The 21,041-nt window shown below is 34.7% G+C and overlaps 1 protein-coding gene across 1 annotated transcript in view; it reads right to left on the bottom strand.

The window, feature by feature from the left end:
* The window catches only part of LOC103597082 (transmembrane protease serine 11B-like protein), a 67,671-nt gene that overhangs the window by 11,962 nt on the left and 34,668 nt on the right, over positions 1–21,041 (bottom strand). The window contains exon 5 of the mRNA XM_008580881.1: positions 17,106–17,269. Within this exon, the coding sequence (XP_008579103.1) occupies positions 17,106–17,269 (164 nt within the window). The remainder of the gene's footprint in view (positions 1–17,105; positions 17,270–21,041) is intronic.

Here is a 21,041-nt window from a genome sequence, read left to right as displayed (position 1 = left end):
AAAAAAAAAAAAAAAAAAAAAAAAAAAAAAAAAAAAAAAAAAAAAAATAAAATGAACATAGTAATAAAATGCTTGTATTAATTCTTCTGTTTATAAAAAGACTTTAAAGTTCCTCATTATAAATTATCTGAAGAAGAGGTCTAGGTCCTGAAAAGTACTAAAAGATATGAAAAATGGTGACCCTTCACCATATCTTGAATCCAGATTACCAGAAAATGGAATGCATTTGACACCTTTTATGTATCACTTTAAATCTTCTTGACTCACTTCTTATTCCAGCCACAGCTGTGGTGACCATGTAGATTTGGATCAGTTTTGCTCAGGAGTAACTTTACAGGCACAGTGGTAGAGCCACTGACTGATGTTAGATGGAAGCTGATGGACAAAACTTACCCCTTTAGTTGTAGGTGAATACAGTTCTGAAATACAATTCATTAGTTCCCATGGGATGGAGCCAGAGTTGCCCCTAGTGATGGCCAACTCACTCTTTCTCAAATCAGCTATGACCTGCAAGCCTTTGTCTCAGGCTCTGCTTTTTGGGGAGCCAGGCTAAGCACTCAAATAATTATACACCTTAATAAATAATGCTAATAACTAGGGAGAGAGTATATACATTGTTATTTTAGAGTATTTTTTTTGTGTGTTGAGTGTATTTTACTATATTTTAATTCTTTTAAAATTAGTAGTCTTTGCATGTTAAATTTTAATCATTTGGAATATTATATCCAGTTAAGTATGCAATCCCTTTTTCCATTTATTTTGGGTCAAAAGCAATTTAATTCAGTAGTGAGGCAAAATTTAACATTGTTTACTCATTCCTGGATAGAAAAATCACTTCAGGTAATATTAATGAGTAAAATTCTTTACTCCAGATAATTTTGTTGTGGACCCTGTATCCCTACAGAATTGCAAACCTGTTCAATTCATGTGGGGAATGTATGAGGAGAGGGTGAATAAATGAGTTATGTTCCAAATTTCAGATGCAGAGAACAGTAAATTCACCAACCATTTCTACTTAAAGAGTAGAAGTTCAAAAAGGAATCACTAGCTGCTGTATGAATTAAATACTATAAATGTCAGTGTAGGTTCATTTTTACTATGCTCTTGGATTTCTAATAAATCCCGGAAGGAGTATCCAGTTCTACATGCCAATTACAGCTACAAACTCTTACATTAGGTTGCACAACAGATCAAGGAGACAAAAGAATCCTTTACCAGAAAATCAACCTGTCTGAACAAAAAGGTAAGAGCAATTCAGCAGTCAGATGGACTATGAGTTGATGTGAACCACACCTACTTAAACAGAAAGCTGGCATATTTTCTTCCAATTCTTCACAGCTGCCTTCCAGAGGCTAATTTTTTATTTGATATGATATCTCCAGAGTTCAGTTGTGAGTTTTGTGTGCTTGGTAAAATATATCGGATTATCTTAAGATATTTGGGAATAATTAAACTTTTACCTGAACTGGAAAAATATTAATTACTATTGCTTAAGAACTAATTATTGAGGAACTCTATTATGTTCTTTCTTTGAGGTTTTCCTTATTGATGTACGACATGCTAAAGGAAGAAATGTTTTTGACTTATAATTTACTTTTAATAGTTGTATTATACCAGAGCTTAATAGAATAACTATCACTTGAGTAGGTGAAAAACTGGATACGATGAATGGGGAAGTGACTTAAGCCATCCCCCATTTGGACTGAATCACTGCTGTGGTTGTTTGTGTTTCCTTCTTTTTAAGTCCCTTGGCTTACACTCAAAGGCTGGAACTCCTGTAGATTTACCTCTGAATCAAGGAGTCAACAGTGTAACCTAAGAGACTTTGTTTATAGAGTACCCTATAAAGGAAGTGACAAAAAACAATGGCACTATCCCTGCCAAGGAGGAGATTGCATCAAAGAATAATAAGACAAAGCAGTTTTAAAAAACAGCTTATCGAGTGTGCATTGGCCTTCTCCTGTGGGCCAGGAATCAAAGAATAGACATTGGGCCCTGCCCTCAATGAACTTGGAGTCTGGTGGAAGAGATGGACAATTAAGTAGGTCATTTAAAATCAATGTGATAAGTGCTATGACAGAAGTATGCATAGAAAATTGGATGTATGAAGAAAAGAAACTCAGCATAAGTGGATGACAGTAGGAACTGGAATAGCTGATGGCAAATATTCTTTGGAAGAGAGTCAAGAAATTTATTTCACTGGGGGGAAATAGGCAAAATTCACTGATTGTTGAACACTAGATTAGAAAAAATGCTTAGATGCTCTCTAAAAGGGCTTTTTGAATCAGGAATGCAGCAGGTCCACAAGCATTGTTCATATTTGCCAGCATTAGGAAGTAAGAAATGTAACTGTGGATGCACTGGTAAGAAGGAGGAGGACTCAAAAGTCCTATTTCCAGTGATTATTTTTTCCATAAAAGAAGAAATATGAAACAGATAATGACAATGAAAACTAAACTGTATGATACTAAAGTATAAGAAAACTTGGCAGCAGTTGTAGATTCATTTATAATGTACATTTTACATAGACCACGGGCTTTAACTCTACTTAGGTCAATGTATTACTTGAGTCCAAATACTATATTAGCTGATTAATCCTACTTTTTAGATAGTTTCCCTATGGTTTTAACATTAGAAATATAGAGGAACTCAGCTGCATTCTCTTATGGAATGTGCTTTACAGGATATTTGAAAATGTTCATGTGGTAGATTTCTGAAAACTCTAAAACCATAAATGTACATAGATTTATTGAGCAAGCTAATTACTATAAATTTTTTTTTTGGCACAGAAATCATCATCCTCCACCATGATGATTCATGGTGGAAGTTCGTTTATAATACTTTCACCAAAAAAAAAAAAAAAAAGCTACTCTGGAGCTTTAATATCTGCATTAAAAAGCAAGGGAACAGAACATAGACCTGATTGCAGTTGAACAAAATTTGAATTTTTTACTTACTGCAGGTTTTGATTAGTCACCTGGCTGTGTATTCAGCCTCAACAAATGCTTTTCTTTATGATCCTAATTAGACTAAAAATTATCTCTCAATTTACATATTGTCATCCCCCAAAGTTATGTATATAAGTTTTTCACTGTATGTACCTTCAATGTTTACCATTTTGACTCTGAAGATATACTGTTTAAGATTGTATAAATATAGTTAATTAAATCTTTACACATGGATTACATTAAATTAATAACGAGTTGTATACACAGGTGGGAGTTTCTATTTTTATTTTTGGCGATAGGTGGTAGCTTTTAAAGGAGATGTTTTTAACCTTTATGCAGATGTTAAGAAATGTGGAAGATCAGGAATATCTATTTTTATTTAATATTATATATGCTTCTCCTTTGACTCAGGCCACTGTTGATTTTAAGCCTTGGAAGCAGTACAAAAGCTTATTGTAATGAAGAGAGGACAAGACATGCACTGAGAAGTATGTTTAGAAGTAGTTTATGTAGTGAACACTGAATAATATACGTAATAACATATATCTTATGCTTTTGATATGCCATCCCTGTATTTCTACGGGGCACTTTTAAGGACACACGTTGAACAGGAAGTTAATATTTAGGACTAGTACTTCAGTTTGGAAAGTTTCCAGCTTGGTTCTCCCAGGTGCCTAGACACCTTGTGAAGGTCTGCACATTGTTGGAACAGTTCTGGTGTCTCATCCAGCAGAGAACACTGCGCGGATTCATTTCAGTTCATGCCCAATGCTTTCTTTTCTTTTTTTTTTTTTCCTTTTTGTCTTTTTTCGTGTCTGGCAACGGATCGCAACCCTCAGTGTCGCGCCCGTACCGGACTGGACCAGCAATGGGATCGCAACCCTCGGTGTTGTGCCTGCACCTTGCTCAGCCAGTGAGCGGGAACCGGTCTGTATGTGGGATCCGAACCCTCGGCGGGAGGGCCTCCGCGCTCCCAAGCGGCGCACTGTAGCAGTGCGCCACCGGGCCGGCCCTCCCAACGCTTTCTTTAGAACCATCTTAAGAGGAAGCTTCTCCAAGAAGCTTTTCCTCTTATTTTCCTCTTCTTACATAATCCTTTAACTTTATATTCCCTTGCCAATTTGCTCAAAGTAGTTTTTTTTTTTTTTTTTCCCTTTTTGTCTTTTTTCGTGACCGGCACCGGATTGCAACCCTCAGTGTCGCGCCTGTACTGGACCGGGACCAGCAACGGGATCGCAACCCTCGGCGTTGCGTCCGCACCTCACTCAGCCAGTGAGCTGCCGGTCTGTATGTGGGATCCGAACCCTCGGCGGGAGCGCCACCACTCTCCCAAGCGGCGCACTGTAGCAGTGCGCCACTGGGCCGGCCCTCAAAGTAGTTTCTGATGCAAAATCACCACCACCTGGTAATATTCACTTGTTTATTCTGAGTGAATTTAATTTTTTCCATGGAATTTACTTTAAGTTCCTTGTTTTTATACTAAACAAATGTATTTTTACTACAGTTAAAAAGAGATTTTCTTCTGGGAACTATATGTTTGGAAAAATATAGAATAATTAAAATATTCAGGTAGTGGTTAATATATCCAATTACAACCATAACAGAATTTATAGACTTATATTCTACAATACTTAAAGATAAATCTGTGACAATTACATGGTTTTTGAAGTTGCACAATTAAGCTGTCCTTAAACACAAACCATAACTATTCTTTTCTTACTCAGACCATGTAGAAATAGTCTGAGTTTCTTCAGAAATTCTACTTGACAGGCATGTAGAGGTATAAAGAATGAAAAACTGGTTTAGAAAAAAATTTCTGAAATTTTTGACTTTAAATTTCAACCTGGACTGAAACTGACACACTTCGTAAATATATTTATCTTTAAAAAGGAGCTATTCATATTTTGAATGCTTTTTTCTGTCCCTTATTGGTTTTTTGTTGGGTTTTTTTTTTTTTTTGGCCACTTTATAGGATTTAATAAAAGCTCACAGACACATAGCTTATCAGAAACAGAAATCACTTTAAGAGTAAAAAATGTTAAAATTGGCATTTGGTATTATGATACTTTCAGCTTCTTACTGTGTATTGCCTCAAGAGAAGCAGGAAAGAAATAGTCATATGTAATTCATCAGTAATATAGAAGAAGAATCAAAGTGATTTTGCCTGATAGTGGTTTTGCCTTGTTAGTATCTTTATAATCTTAAATAAAGTTTTTAAGAATGTCAAAGGATTGCAGGTTGCTGGAATGGAAGATAAAATATTATATTTTTGTAGAGTAACTCTATAATGCTAATTTTTCAGAGTCTTAAAAACATTTCCAAACTTCCCAAAGATATTTTTAAAAAACTCACTCTATTTGCAAACTATTCATCTAACAAGGGATTAATATCCAGAATATACAAAGAACTCAAACAACTATACAGTAAAAAACCAAATAATCCAATTAAAAAATGGACAAAGGAGATGAATAGATATTTTTCAAAGGAAGACATATAAAAGGCCAACAGGTAGATGAAAAAATGCTCAGTGTTACTAGTCATCAGAGAAATGAAAATCAAAACCACATTGAGATATCGTCTCACCCCAGTTAGACTGGCATTATTAAAAAGACCAAGAATATCAAATGCAGGCGAGGATGTGAGGAAAGGGGAACTCTTCTACACTGTCGGTGGAACTGTAAATTAGTACAGCTGTTATAGAAAACAATATGGAGGTTTCTCAAACAACTATAGATAGAGCTACCATAAGATCCAGCAATCCCACTACTGGATATATATCCAAAGGAAAGGAAATCATCATGTCAAAGGGATACCTGAACTTCCATATTCATTGCAACTCTATTTACAATAGCCAAAATATGGCCCAAACTAAGTGTCCATCAAGTGATGACTGGATAAAGAAAATGTGGTATATATACACAATGGAATACTACTCAACCATAAAAAAGAATGAAATTCTGCCATTTGTAACAACATGGATGAGTCTGGAGAAAATTATGTTAAGTGAAATTAGCCAGACAAAGAAACAGAAATACCACATGTTCTCACTCATAACTGGCTTCTAGAAAGGAAGGAAGGGGGTGGGAGGGGGGTGGGAAGGAGGGAGGAAGGAAGGAATGAAGGAAAGAAAAGATCCCAGCAATGTTTGAACTTTCAGAAGGAGAGAACAAACCTAAGAATTGCTAGAGATGGAGGGAGGGAGAGAGTTTGGGAAGTGATAGGTCAGGTAAAGGGCATAAAGAAACATCACAATTTGTAAGAACGAACATGCTAATATAAAGAAAATAGTTTAATTAAAAAACCCCTAAAACCAAAAAGAAAAACCTCACACTATGACTCATTTTTGTATTTGAAAGAATAACTTTAGACCACAGTTAACAACAGTTTTGTGTATTTTTGAATAGCTAGTCAAGATGATGTTGAATGTTCCTAACACAAAGAAGTGACCAATGTTTGAGGTGACAGATATACTAAGCACCCTGATATGATCATTCCACACAGTATGAATGTCCAAATATCATATTGTACTGCATAAATATGTACAATTATCATGGGTCAATTAATAAAAATAAATTTAAAAGAGAGGAAAAAAGAAGAGAAATAGAGAAAAGAATAGTGGTTACTAGAGGCAGGGAATGGGATGGGGGAGACAGGGTTGGGGCAAGGTTGGTACATTAGTACAAAGTTACAGAGTTACAGTTAGATAGGACGAATAAGTTCTGGTGCCCTAGGGTGAAAATAGCTAATAATATTATATTGTGTATTTCATGATAGCCATAGATAAAGAGGACCTTAAATGTTATGAATGTTATAACCACAAAGAAATGATAAATGTTTAGGTGATAGATATACTAATTATTCTGATTAGATCATTACACAATATATGCATGTATTGAAACAACAAACTATACCCCATAAACATGTAAAATGAGAAAAACAATTTTTTTAAAAAATAAAAGAATAACTTTAAATAATATGCTATGGTAGGAACTCAGAGATCTAGGAACATGAGAGATAAGGAGCAAAACACATCATGACTTTTAAGATCTCATCTCAGGAAATGTGTGTATGTATATATTTTTATAATGTAACTAAAAAAATTCAACATTTTATTATGAGATAATTGTAGATTTACATGCAGTTGTAATAAGTAACATTTATGTAGTCTTTACCTAATTTCCCTCAAAAGGACTATTTTGCAAAGGTGTTGTAAAGGTAACAGCTTCAAAACTATACCACAATATCATAACCAGGATATTGACATTGATACAGTCAAAATACAGAATATTTCCATCACCACAAGGACCCATCCTGCTGCCCTTTTGTAACCACACCTGTTTACTCCCATCCCTACCCCTCTTTAATCCCTGGCAACCACTAATCTGTTCTCCCTTTCTATAATTTTGTCATTTACAGAGTGTCATATATTCATATAAGTGGAATCATACAGTACGTAACTTTTTGAATTGGCTTCTTTCAGTCAGCATAATTCTCTGGAGAGTCACTGAAGTTGTTACATGTATCAATAATTTATTTCTTTTTATTGCTGAGTAGTATTCCATGGTATGATATACCAGAGTTTGTTTAAGCATCTACCCGTTGAAGGACATCTGTGTTGTTTTCAGTTCTTGGCTAGTAGGAACAATGCTACAATAAACATTCGTGTATAAGTTTTTGTGTGAAACAAGTCATTATTTCTCTGGGATGATGCCCAGGAATGTGATTGCTGAGTTGTATGGTACTTGTATGTTTAGGATTTTAAGAAACTGCCAAACTTCTCCAGAGTGACTGTACCATTTTACATTCACACAAACATTACGTAAATGGTTCTATTTCTTCACATCCTTCCCAGCATTTGATTTAGTCATTATTTTTTATTTTAGTCATTTGAAAAAGTGTGTAGCAATATCTCATTGTAGTTAAACTTAAGTTGCATTTCTCTAATTGCTAATGATATTTAACATCTGTTCACATACTTGTTTGCCATCTGTAGATCCTCTTTTTGAAGCACCTTCATATGTACAATGAGGAATTGGCTCATGGGATTATGGAGGCTAGCTGGAGACCCAGAAAAGCAGTGGTGTAGTTCCAGTCTGAGTCCAAAGACCTGAGAATCGTAGTACTGATGGTGTTAGTCCCAGTCCCGGGGCAGGAGAAGACCAATATCCTAGCTCAAACGATCAGGCAGACAGAGAATTCAACCTTCTTTTGTCTTTTTGTTCTATTCAGGCCCTCAGTGGATTGGATAATGCCTATCTACATTGGGGAGGACAATTGGGACCCCAGCCAAAAGGACCAGTTTCTGCAAAGAACTCCAGTTTTAGAAGAGGATAGAATGCAAAACTACAAATAAACTAAAATGGAAGTAGTTGTACAAAACTGTCTAAAATGGAGAAGAATATTGGAAATTCATTTGAGGAGGTTAAAGAAAGAATGTGATGCAGAGAGCACATGTCCAAAGTTTAGGACTCATCCCAGATATATTGAATATAAATTGGCAAGATGAATTTAGAATTCCACTAAATAAAGTCTGTTGGAGTCTTCTATGCTAATAACTTGTGTACTTTGGAGTCTCAGAGAACTTCTCTGTCTAGAACTGAGTCACTCCTGTTGGACTTACCAGGTAGTTCAGGCAATTAGCTGCATCGGCCTACTAGATAGAGTGTTTTATTATTAATCATTTAAAATTAGTGCCTGACTATCAAAAATAGTTATTACAAAATTATAATGAAAATATAAATAAAAATAAAAATATTTTCCTCTGACAGATTAGAAAATAAGAATAATTAGTTTGGTAGACCATTTTTAGTTCATGGATATTTTTGTGGAAGTGTATCTCATGTGCCCTATCGGTAGTGGCCTCCTTTAATATAGTATCTTATTAGTATTTAAACTTTCTTAAAATATCTGGACAGTGTCTAACAGATGGTTGTATGATTTAATAATAAATATTTTAAACTCTAATCTCAAGGCTAAATTTGAAAAATACTTAAAGAAATATCGTTTTAAGTAAATTTCTGGCTTTATTGAAAGACATTTTGAAATACCAACAGGTACAGTGCTCCACATCAGGAAACAAGAGTGACTGAGAAGTCAAAAGATAAATTAAAAAGAATCAATGCACTAAAGCCTATATAATTAAATGCAAAGGCAAAACAAACTCTCATTTAAAGGCTATTTGCTTTTCTACTTTTTATATATAAACTCCTGCAAAATATTTAAAAGGAATTGGAAGAAAGTAGAAGAAAGACCATAGGAACAAAGAGAAAATAGAAGTGACAGCAAGAACTCTGGTTGACACTGAGGGATGAAAAAGAAATAAAATAAACAAATGTGAGCGCTCAAAAAGCCAAATATTGGGGCCATTTGGTAAAGGCACCAATAACCCTACATTTCTCAAAATGCCTGGAGAGCACAATATCCACTGTATATTAATGGATGTGCGTCGTGATGTTGGTAGTAAGTTTGGGCAATACTTTTGTAAAAACATAGTTTTAAGAAGGACTTTTATGCTTTATTAAAAAGATATATAAACTATTCAGAAAATTTGCCTATTTAGAAAGACTTATTTCCAGGGAATTGTGAATAGTCAAGATCATACTACTCAGAATATTTTTAAAAACACTTTGCTGATAAAATAAGTTTATAGAGATGAAGACTTATTCTTCAATAAGAAAGCACACTCTGGGAAAAAATATATACTTTAAAAAAATGTCCTCTAGGATTTATCAAAAAATGATTGGTTACTTCAGTTGTTTAAAGCCTGATACAAATGAAGCCATGCGTTGTTTCAGGATCAAGCCTTATGAAATAGATGAATTCTATTAATGTAATCCACACCTTAGCATTGGCCAGCTACTTACAAACAAGTGCTAGGCCAAGCTTCATTCTTCTTGTAAAACTCTTGATGGTGGGTCAAGACCATCATCCTTGTGTATGAAGGTCTTTGTTATTATTCTTTCTATTCTATGTAATTTGAAGTTTTACTTTAACCAATTATGATTTAGAGCAAGTATTTAAAATAAAAATTTTTATACCTATGCAATTCATTAGGTTGAGTGTACCATTATATACAAGACATTTTTGTGTGGGAAATGATCATTATTTTTTAAAACGAGACAGTCATAGCCTTAAATATGCCTATTAAAGTTATAACCATTCAACTTCATAAGGTGTTTAAAACCCTCACTTTAGCGTATAGGGCATTTCTTTGCTTTTACAAGGACTGATTTGGATTTTTCATTCTAGATCTTCTGGGAGAGATCCAACATGTTGTCGTTTTTGCAGATTTGTAGTTGGTGCATTTAGTCTAGTGTTATATTCCCTTCTCAGCTGTTGGTTTGATAGTTTATGGCAATGATTGCCAAGTGCATAATGGTGTGAGTTCAACCTGTTTGATAAGTGAGATATCACTCACATTGCTTTACCTATTCTTTTCTTTCCTTTCTTTTCTTCATTAAAGTTTGAATTATATGAACATTAGATATAATATGTATGTTCTGTTTTGATTGTAAAGCTATAAAATAGCTTAATTGGATCATATAAACAGTCATAAAATAATTAATAAAACATTTCATTACTAATTTAACTATTTGTGTAATCATCTCTTTTTTAATGAAATATGATATTGTTTAAGCATAGATGAATATAAGTTTGGGGGTTTAGAAAGGCATAAAACATTTCCCATTGTGATATGTTTATTAGCTTTATTGTGGTAATCATTTCACAATGTATACATATATCAGAACATCACATTGTACAAAGTAAATATACACAATTTTATTTGCCAATTATACCTCAATAAATCTGGAAAAAATCCTATTCCCATTGAAATCAATGTTATTAGGTTAAGGAATTTGCCTTATGAGAGGTTTTTCAGCAAAGAATTCTTTCATGGAAAGTAGAAAACTATGTGATCGAAGGTTTTTCTAGGTTTTATGCTAACTAGCCCATTAAAAAGTCTTCTGGTCCAGTGAGTTTAGATTTGATAGAGAAAGCATTGGTCTCTCACTGAAGAATACTCTTTAGAAATATTAACTTTGTTAGTTCCTTGGAAGGTCATGACATTATCATTTTTCATGGGATTGAAGAGTGAGTGGAAGATAAATTTAAGTATTATATTCATAGATCTTAATAATTGAAGCACTCTTTACATCCTAAAACCGGAGGTAGCAATGTCTACTAGTAGCACACATGTGCCACACTTGCTATCACCCCTACTAAGTTGAGGTTCTGTAAGAGAATTAAGCTTTAAAGCCCTAGGGCAACCATTTTATGAAATGAATGTACTTCTATGCATTCTGGAATGGTCCTAACTATATATCATCTTTGGAATAGCTGAAAACACAGGCATTCATACCATTTTTCTTTAGAGCCTAATTCTCTTGTGGAACCTAAGCTAAGAAAGGTTATAAATATTTTCTCTTTCCACTCATGTTGTCAGTTGCAGCTTTGGTGTTATGAAATTTATTAATTCATTCAACAACTATTAACTGCTATATGCCAGGCCCCGTGCTAGACTCTGAAAATTAATGGTGAGCAAAAATGGACATGGCCCCTGCTCTCATGGAGATTATGATCTGATGAAAGAAATAGTCAGTAAATGTATAATTAAAACTGAAATTCACACCTTCTGCAAAAGATAACTCAAAATTGATTAAAGACTTAAATGTAAGACCTGAAACTGTAAAAGGCGAAGAGCTCCATGATATTGCTCTGGGCAAGGATTTTTGGGATATGACCCCAAAAGCATGGACAACAAAAATGAAAATAGAGAAATAAGATTACATCAAACTAAAAAGCTTCTGCACAGTATAGGAAACAATCAACAGAGTGAAGAGACAACCTAAAGAATGGGAGAAAATATTTGTAAATTGTAAACCTGATAAAAAGTAAATATCCAAAGTATGTAAGGAACTGAAACAACCTATTAGTAAGAAAAGAAATAATCCAATTGAAAAATGAACAAAATATCTGAATAGACATTTCTCAAAAGAAGACATACTAATGGCCAACCGTTATATGAAAAGGTGCTCAACATCACTAATCATCAGAGGAATACAAATTAAAAACCTCAATGAGGTATCACGTCACACCTGTTAGAATGGCTATTGTCAAAAAGTTGGAAGAAACTGGTGTTGGAAAAGATGTGGAAAAAAGAAAATTCTTGGACACTGTTGGTGGGAATGCAATTTAGTACAGCTATATTGGAAAACAGTATGGAGGTTCTTTAAAAAATTGGAAATAGATCTACAATATAATCCAGTAATCTTACTGCTGGCTATATATCCAGAGGAAATGAAATCAATATGTCAAAAAGATATATGCACTCCCATGTTCATTGCAACATTATTTACAGTAGCCAAGATATGGAGGCACATAAATGTTCATCAACGAATGAATGGATAAGGAAAAATGGTATATACACACAATAGCATACTACTCAGCCTTAAAAAAAAAAAAAAAGGAAATCCTGTCATTTGCAATGATGTTGATGAACCTGGAGGACATTGTGTTAAGTGAAATAAGCCAGGCACAGAGAGACAAATACTGCATGATCTCATGTATATGTGCAATCTAAAAATGTTGACTCAAAGAAGTAGAGAGTAGAATGGTGGTTACTGGGGGCTGGGGATAGGATTGAGAGGATGTTTGTCAAAGTACACAAAATTTCAGTTAGGTGGGAGGAATAAATCCAAGAGATCTATTATGCAACAAGGTGACTATAGTTAATAACACTGTATTGTATTCTTGAAAACTGCTGAAAGAGTAGATTTTAAATGTTTTCACCACAAAAAATGATGAGTATCTGAGGTAATGCATGTGTTATTTGCTCAATTTAGCCATTCCACATTATATATATATATTTCAAAACATCATGTTGTACATGATCAATATACACAATTTTTATCTGTTAACTAAAATAAATAAATGAATAGGAACAGAAAACCCCTAAGAAAAGTGGTGAAAAGGAAAAAATTGGGCTTCTACAAGAGCTGTGTCAAAGGAACTTTACCTTGACTGTGATTGTTGGCCAAAAGTCATGACAAAGATGTATAGGCCAGTGGACTGAGAAATATGGGGCTTTGGGCACGTTAAAAGAAAGAGTTTTCAGCTATTCTCATTTAGCAACTTTCAGTCACTGTTTGACTTTACCAACTAATGATGGCATTAGGTCCAATCCACATCATGCAGTTTATACTGCAAAGCTTTAAATACATTTGCCAAATAATGATAGTAACTGTGCCTCTCATCCCATATTCACTAACTCTCAGTGTAAACATAAGTGCAAGTAAACTTTTTGAGGAGGGATGATATTCTCTTTCTCTTTGAATTACCCATAGTGCCTAGCAAGGCGATTGTATAAGTAGTTCATAACTGTTCATTAAATTTACTTAATTTTATTCCATTTCAGCAATTCTTTAAGTCAAATATGGCTTTACATTCTTTCTTCACTAATAGTAAAATTGGGGACAGAATTTAAAAGATTTAAATTTGGAATGACCGACTACAGGTTTGGAAAAAGAAGACAAATCTTTTTTTTCAAAAGAAATTTTAAATTGGCAGCTTAAACAGATTTTTAGTGCAGCCATCAGTTCTAAACGGATTCATAAAAATAGTGTAGAAAATCCACAATGCACTTAGAATCAAAACACATGGTTCCAGTCTTGGTCTGACCATTATTTATTTGTGTTATTACTTAGGATGAATCATTTTACTTCATTAAATCTTGATGTTCTTTATCTGTAAATAAGGCAATGACACTAGAGATCTCAAAGGTATTTTCCAACTTTGAAGACTTTTAAATGTCCACCGTGCAATGAATAGTGAATTTTCATTTCATTTGCTCTTTTCCAGAAATTGTCAACCCCTTTTCACTATTCCTGATTTTGCTACTGATGTGGAATAAATTATTTAGCAATGCATGGCAATTATAGAGAATATAAATGCTAAATGGAAATTCTGAGAAATTTTGATTTTTAGTCTTGATCATCCATGGCAAATTTTTTAAAAATCATAAAACAAAACTCTTTTTATATACTAATTCTAGTATCATTTGTTACATGCATAGGAAAAGAAAAGAATAAACAAAAAATAATTAGTACAGTAGAATTTTATCCCAATTTCCTGGGCCATAGTTAGTGTTCATTCAGTATTTATTCAATAAGTGGATAAACAAATTAAGTCCTGGTTTGGTTTAGCATTATAACCAAGAATTGTATAAAACCATTTTCCTGGGGTAGTTATAATTATTAAATGCTAAAATTTTAATGGATACTTAACTTGATTAATCGTTTTTATTTCTACATGAGCAATAATTTTTATTCTTGATTTTCTTCATCCCTGAGGCTTGAAAAGTCTTTTTTTTTTTTTTTTTTGTCTTTTTCGTGACCGGTAAGGGGATTGCAACCCTTGGTGTGGTGTCGCCCACACCGCGCTCAGCCAGTGAGCGCACCAGCCAGTCCTATGTAGGATCCGAACCGGCGGCGGGAGCTTCGCTGTGCTCCCAGCGCCGCACTCTCCCGAGTGCGCCACGGGGCCGGCCGAAAAGTCTTTTTAAATGGGCTTATTGCCCTATTTTCAATTCTTGTATAAATGGCACACAGGTATATTCCGTAAGATTCAGTTGGCTGTGCAGTGAACATTCACGTATACAGTTATTAGAGGAATAACTGCTATGGCTGGGAAAATAGTCCTTTGTAAAAGTGTACACATATATAGAAGAAGATCTTGATTAGTATTTATTGAGTACTTGTGCTATGCTAGGCACTGTGCTAAGTGCTTTAGATGCACGTGTTCATTTATTCTCAGAAAAAAAAAACACTGTGAAGTATATGATACCATAATCTTCTTTTTAAAGATGAAGAAACTAAGACTGTGAGATACAGTGATTTGTTTTTGGTAGGAGCTTAGGAATGGAGAGGCGGAGTTGTCCTTGTACTAGAGCTTTGGAAGGTCACTCTCCCTTAGGAATGTCTCTACTTCCTTCCCTCTCACCCATAGGGAAGCCTGAGTTGGGGGGGAGGGTAGGATAGGAGCGGGACTATTGATAAAAATAATAGTCTATCTTCTCTTTATCTACCTATCTTTATCTATCTATCTATCTATCTGTCTGTCTGTCTGTCTGTCTGTCTGTCTATCTCTCTATCTGCAAGTTGACTTGCAAATCCACAATCCATAGGACATACATTTTGAGTGCTTTTTCTTCTCCTGATAAAAACCCAACAATTAACGATACTTATTCTGTAGCAATACTGTTTATTTAAGTGCTTTTGTATGTATTATGTATATTTATATGTATTAGGTCTTTGAAATGCTCACAAAAACCATATGAATTATTATTATAACCATTCCCATGATGATATTATTACACTAAGTCAAAGAAAGGTTAAGTAATTTTTCCAAAGTCACACAGCTAATATGTAGAGGACCTGGGATTCAAATCTCAGGCCACCTCAGAGCAGAACCCATGACCTTAACCACTATGCTATATCATCTCTTTCTATGCATAATAATATAGGACACTAGTGCTTTATTAGCTTATTCACTGTACCTAACAGCACTGGCCAGTGAGATGTAAGCCACAGCTGTAGGAAGTGGTGACTTTTCCTCTGTGTTAAGCAGCTTGTGTGAAAATGAAACCAACAACCTTGACATATTTAGATGCAGTTTCTAAGCAACTGAACTAACCAGACAGCATAAGAAGGTCAGGCTATTCAATAAGTTGTTGTGACAGCAACTTTGACTGCCTAAATAAACTTTTCACAGATCCCTGAGGTACAGACACATTTATGTGGCAACCAAGGAAGACTCACAATTCATCTCGGTGAGAGCTGTCTTGAATGTGAGCCTTGCATCAACTTGATTCAAGGTGGTTTTGGAGGACTGGCCCTGTCGGCTGCTGGGACTGACCCTGCACACATGAGTCCCAGCCAGTTTTATGAGGCATCTAGTTTCTGATGTAGAATGAAGAGCTCCGGAGGGATAGGAATTTTCTAAATGACAGGAGGAGGTTAAGACAATACCAAGCACCATCCATACTTAAGGTGCTACACTTAACAGTCACTGCTCTTCATATAATTGTAGTAATAAATAAAATTACTGAGAAAAATTATAAATTAGGAGAAGGCCCCTGAAGGTCTGTTTTCTTGGGATATTACATAATGTTCTTAAAGTTTGGAAGAATACTGATATTCCTCTAAATACCATAAAAGAAACATAACAATGCTGTTTCTTTACATATACCATAAAGAAACATAATAAGTACCATAAAGAAACATAATAATGCTATGTTTCTCTACATTTGAGTTCATGTTTTTAGCATATGAGTTTCTAAAAATATATCTTTGAAGGAAAATTCTCTGCAAATTGGACAGCTGCTTGTTTCTCTCTGTTATTTTGTGGTCACCCCACACAGGGTAAGCTGTGTGAGAAGAAAGGTTCTAAGCGAGCATCCATTAACCCAAGGAGAGTCCCATTTCAACAACATGATGGCTTCCTATCCAGGAGAAGCATGCTCTGGTTTTGCTTTTGGATCCTTTTGCTGTTCCATGAAAATGAACACTTGGTATATATTTTTTTCCCCTAAACCTTTTTGTCCTTTTAGTCCTTCCTGTAGGGGTAGCAATACTTTTCTGCCCTTGGTCAAGTTTGTTATAGCAGAGAAGTGATAACTCAGCTTAGCTGTACACTGTTGACTGTACTTTTATCAAGATCTGAGAGACACTTATTATCCTGGTAATGAAGGGAGAGTTGTCCCCACATTTTAGAGGGTGTCTCTCACAATATTGTTAGGTGACCGAGAATAAGAATTAGATTATACATGAAAGGGAGAGAGATTTGGTTTATTAAACACATATCAAGAAGTAAGTTTGATGTTAAAGAGGTTCCAACAATTCTGGCATTTTTTGAGATATCCAGGAAGAACTGAGGGAGTAATAATGATCCACAGAATAAGCCCTAAGAGTTTAAGGCTGCCTTGTTTTTGCAAAGAAATGTTATTTGGGACCCTGATAACTTTAATAGTGGTTAAAAGTAACTATCATTCTATATGGAATGATATTTAATGAGAAGAATGTTGTTTTCATTTGCATAACAAAACCCCATATTTAAACTAAAAGATGAAAATCATTCTATATCTTACATAAGAAGGCTTACCTGAAAATTTAAACGAGGAAGGATCTATACATAAAGATCCAGTTTCACCTGTTAGCTTCTGGTGTAAAATGGTTTCGATCCTATCCCAAAATTTTCCTGTATTATTTTTATAACAGGATTTAAACTTCAGCACAGCGTGTATTATCACTTTCCCTTTGGCTCGGCTGCAGAACATAAACAGACAAATAAATTAAGCTTTTATTATTGAGCCTCTATCATTCTTAGTGGAATTATTCTATTCTTTGTTAACAGAGCTACTGGTAGCCATCCCAGTCCTTCCCAAGGGAGTGGAAATGTTGACTTTATGGACATAGTGGAACAGTGTAAGGAGAATGTAATTTAGATTTAGGGGGATTTAGTTTGTATTCTACGTTTAACATTTGCTAACTCCTTGATACAGCAAGCTGTTTGCATTCTCTGTTTCTGAGTTTCTTCATCTCTAAGATGGGGATGATAGTTATTTACTGAGTTATTGTAAATATTATAGATTGTAAGTATATTATAGATAATGAATATGGAGGTATTTTTGAAAATCTCAGATTGCTGTACAAAAATTAATTATTATTATAAATATATCAATGTATTATAAATCCACTATGGACTCTGTAAGAAGGGCCAATAGAAGATAACAAAATGAAAGTAAGAGGTAAAATGAGAGAATCATTTATTATCTTGGTTTTCTTTCAATGGAGACACAATTTGCAATAGCGGGCTGGTTGTCTCTCACCTGTTGGAAATCATGACTGAGAGCAAAAATGTTACACTGGATTTATTTTATTTGTAATTCTGACTTGAGGATGCAAATGTAGAAGCCAGAAATTTGAAAAGGTAATTACTACTGACTTGATGGAATGTCTATTCTGTTCTACTTTGTTTCTGGGCCTTCTCACCTCTTTCTCAGCATTTTTACATTTGAAGATTCACAACAACCCTATGTACCTCAAGAAAGATCCTGAAAACATCTACTTCCAAATCTTCATAACACTTATGAACAAAAGTAAAAACCATGGCAAAGATCTAGGATTTTCTGAATGACTATAATGCCTTATTATGTTTTCCAGGATAATTTTAAGTAGATGAATTAGCTAATTTCTACATCATCCTGTATCACTTTATGTTTTGGGGTGTATGTATACCAGATGCCCTTCCTTTTAGGGATATAAATGTATTTTATTTATTTTTTGTAGAATATTAAGCCAATTAGTAATTACATGTCAATTTATTAAGTATTCTCACCTCTTCTGCTGCTTTTATGTTTCTCACAGGTACAATGCTAATCTTTCCTTGTCTGATCTGTAGGGACAGAACTTGTGTTCCTTAGGGAATAGACAAGGGCATATCATTTACTCTGTTTACTTAAGATTTTGTCAAACCACGAATGTCACTCCAAACTTTTCCCTAGGTTCAAATAACAATCTACAACCAAACTAAACATAGACACATGAATTCTTATTCTGACCTTATTAGGGCCATATGATACTGTTTATTGCTGAAACTAACAGTTATTTTCATTTTACCTTCTTTTGATTCACAAAATAATCTTTAGTTTTATGTGACAAATGTCTGTCATTCTTTGCCACAGGCAGTTTTCCTTTTCATTAATAAACTTTCTTTCCATTAATTTGTTCATTTAACAAATGTGTGAGCTGGCCAGTTAGCTCAGTTGGTTATGGCACAGTGTTACAACCAAGGTCAAGGATTCAGATCCCCTTACTAACCAGTCGCCAAAACAACAACAAACTAACTAAGTAATAAAAACAAATGTGTATTAGTCCAGACAAATATGCCAGAGTTAGGCACCAGAGTCATATCAGCATATATGATCACAGGTCCCTACTGTCTTTAAGAAAACAGAGCCATGACTGAAGGGTAGAGATGGTAATGTTATACACCTTCAGGGAAGGCCTCTTTGAAGTGAGACTCTAATGACAAAAAGGAGTGCATCATGCCAAGATTTGGGGGAGGAACATTCCAGAAAGAAGGAACATCAAGTGCACAGGCGCTGACAAGGATGGCCTTTACCTTCACCTTAGCTTTGTGAAACTTTAGACAGGCTTCTTCCTGACTCTACACACTGACCTTCCTTTCTTACAGTGTTTATTTTAGAAAACTTGTAAATTCTTTCTCTGTCCCTTTGAAGTGTATGTAAACCTTTTAAAAGCCTCTTGATAGTTTTACAACCCAGGAAATGTCTTTCTCAAGGACCTGAAAGCCATCTCTTCCAAACCATCAAAGAAGATAGCACCTCAGTCTTCTAGTTTCTATGGGAGGGTGGGAACTTAAATTCAGTGGACGCCTTGCTTCAAGTTATAAAACCACCTCCTGTCATAAAGACGAAAGAAGTTTACTTTTTCTTTGGGTAAAACTAAGTAGCTCACATAGATGGCCTAAATGCTCCCACTCATTCCAGCCTTTAAAAACCCTACTGCCCTTTGTTTCAGTGGAGTCAAGTTAAGACTTAGTTCTGGCCTCTCTCTCCTATTGCAACAGCCTTGAATAAAGTCTTTCTTGACTGTTTAACTTTGTTTGGTGCAATTTTTGCTTTACAGCTCTGTGGTGGGAATAAACTTCAGCATGTTTATTGGAAGAACAGTAGCAGGTCAATTTAGATATAAAGTTGTGAATGAGGATGAGGGTATGAGATGAGGTCAGAGAGAGAGAGGCAGGGGCCAGCTCAGGTAGGGTCATGTATATTATAATAAAGAGTTTGGAATTTGTGGGAAACTGCAGAGGATATTAAGCAGGGGAGTGATGTGCTCTTCCCATTCATTTTGTTGCTGTTTGGAGAATGGATTGTAGTGAAGCAGGAGTGAAAGATGGAGACTGGATAAATTTATATAATAATCTAGATAAGATTGCCTGGGTTCAGATTACACCTTTATTATTTACTAAATGTGTGACCTTGGTAAGTCACTTAACCTATCTTTGTTTCTAAGATGGGTTTATAGTTTCCCCATCTGTAAAGTAAACAACTAATATATACAAACCATAGAGAGTTATTCTCAGGTTAAATGGGTTAATGTAAATAAAGTTCTCTGAGGATACCAGTTAATAGAATGGATTTTTAAAAAATAAACCAGGAAAATAGAATAGGACAAATTCTAGTTTCAGGCAGAGGTAGAATCCAAAGCATATTCACTTTTCTATTTGTGCTTGTAGTTATTGTTTTTTTCTCCTACATTTATGAAAGAAATGAGTTCTGATTTACATCTCATTTTCATTCTATTAAATAGTGTCACTCTGAATTGACCCCTCCTTTATTTATCTTGTAGACCCCAAAGACAATTATATCTCACATTCATTCCAGCCACTGAGATTTTTATTGCCAGTACTGGAGAATTTATTTTAATTTGTTGTAGATTTGATTTATTTTAATTTAAATCCTATTTTTAAATATGTTCAGGCAAACTTTCCTGTTGTTTTAAAAAACGTACCCAGGAAGAAAAAAGGGAAAATTTAAGTTTACAGGCATTGATTTAATTCCACATTCATCCAAATAAATATAATATGATTTTTAAAAAATGCTGATGGTTGTTATTGTTGTGGATCATGCAGAAAATCCAAAAGACTTTGAACGATAAATGCTGGCGAGGTTGCGGAGAAAAAGGAACTCTCATACATTCTTGGTGGGACTGCAAAATGGTGAAGCCTCTATGGAAAATGGTATGGAGATTCCTCAAACAGTTGAAGATAGATCTGCCATATGACCCAGCTATCCCACTGCTGGGAATATATCCAAAGGAATGGAAATCATCAAGTCGAAGGTATACCTGTACCCCAATGTTCATTGCAGCACTCTTTACAATAGCCAAGAGTTGGAATCAGCCCAAATGTCCATCATCGGATGAGTGGATACGGAAAATGTGGTATATATACACAATGGAATATTACTCAGGTATAAAAACTAATGAGACACTGCCATTTGCAACAACATGG

Source organism: Galeopterus variegatus, unplaced genomic scaffold (genome assembly GCF_000696425.1).
Source record: "Galeopterus variegatus unplaced genomic scaffold, G_variegatus-3.0.2 Scaffold2189, whole genome shotgun sequence".
In the NCBI taxonomy this organism is placed as follows: domain Eukaryota; kingdom Metazoa; phylum Chordata; class Mammalia; order Dermoptera; family Cynocephalidae; genus Galeopterus; species Galeopterus variegatus.
The sequence above is the reverse complement of the archived record's forward strand: the minus strand, read 5'-3'. Positions and strand labels throughout refer to the sequence as shown.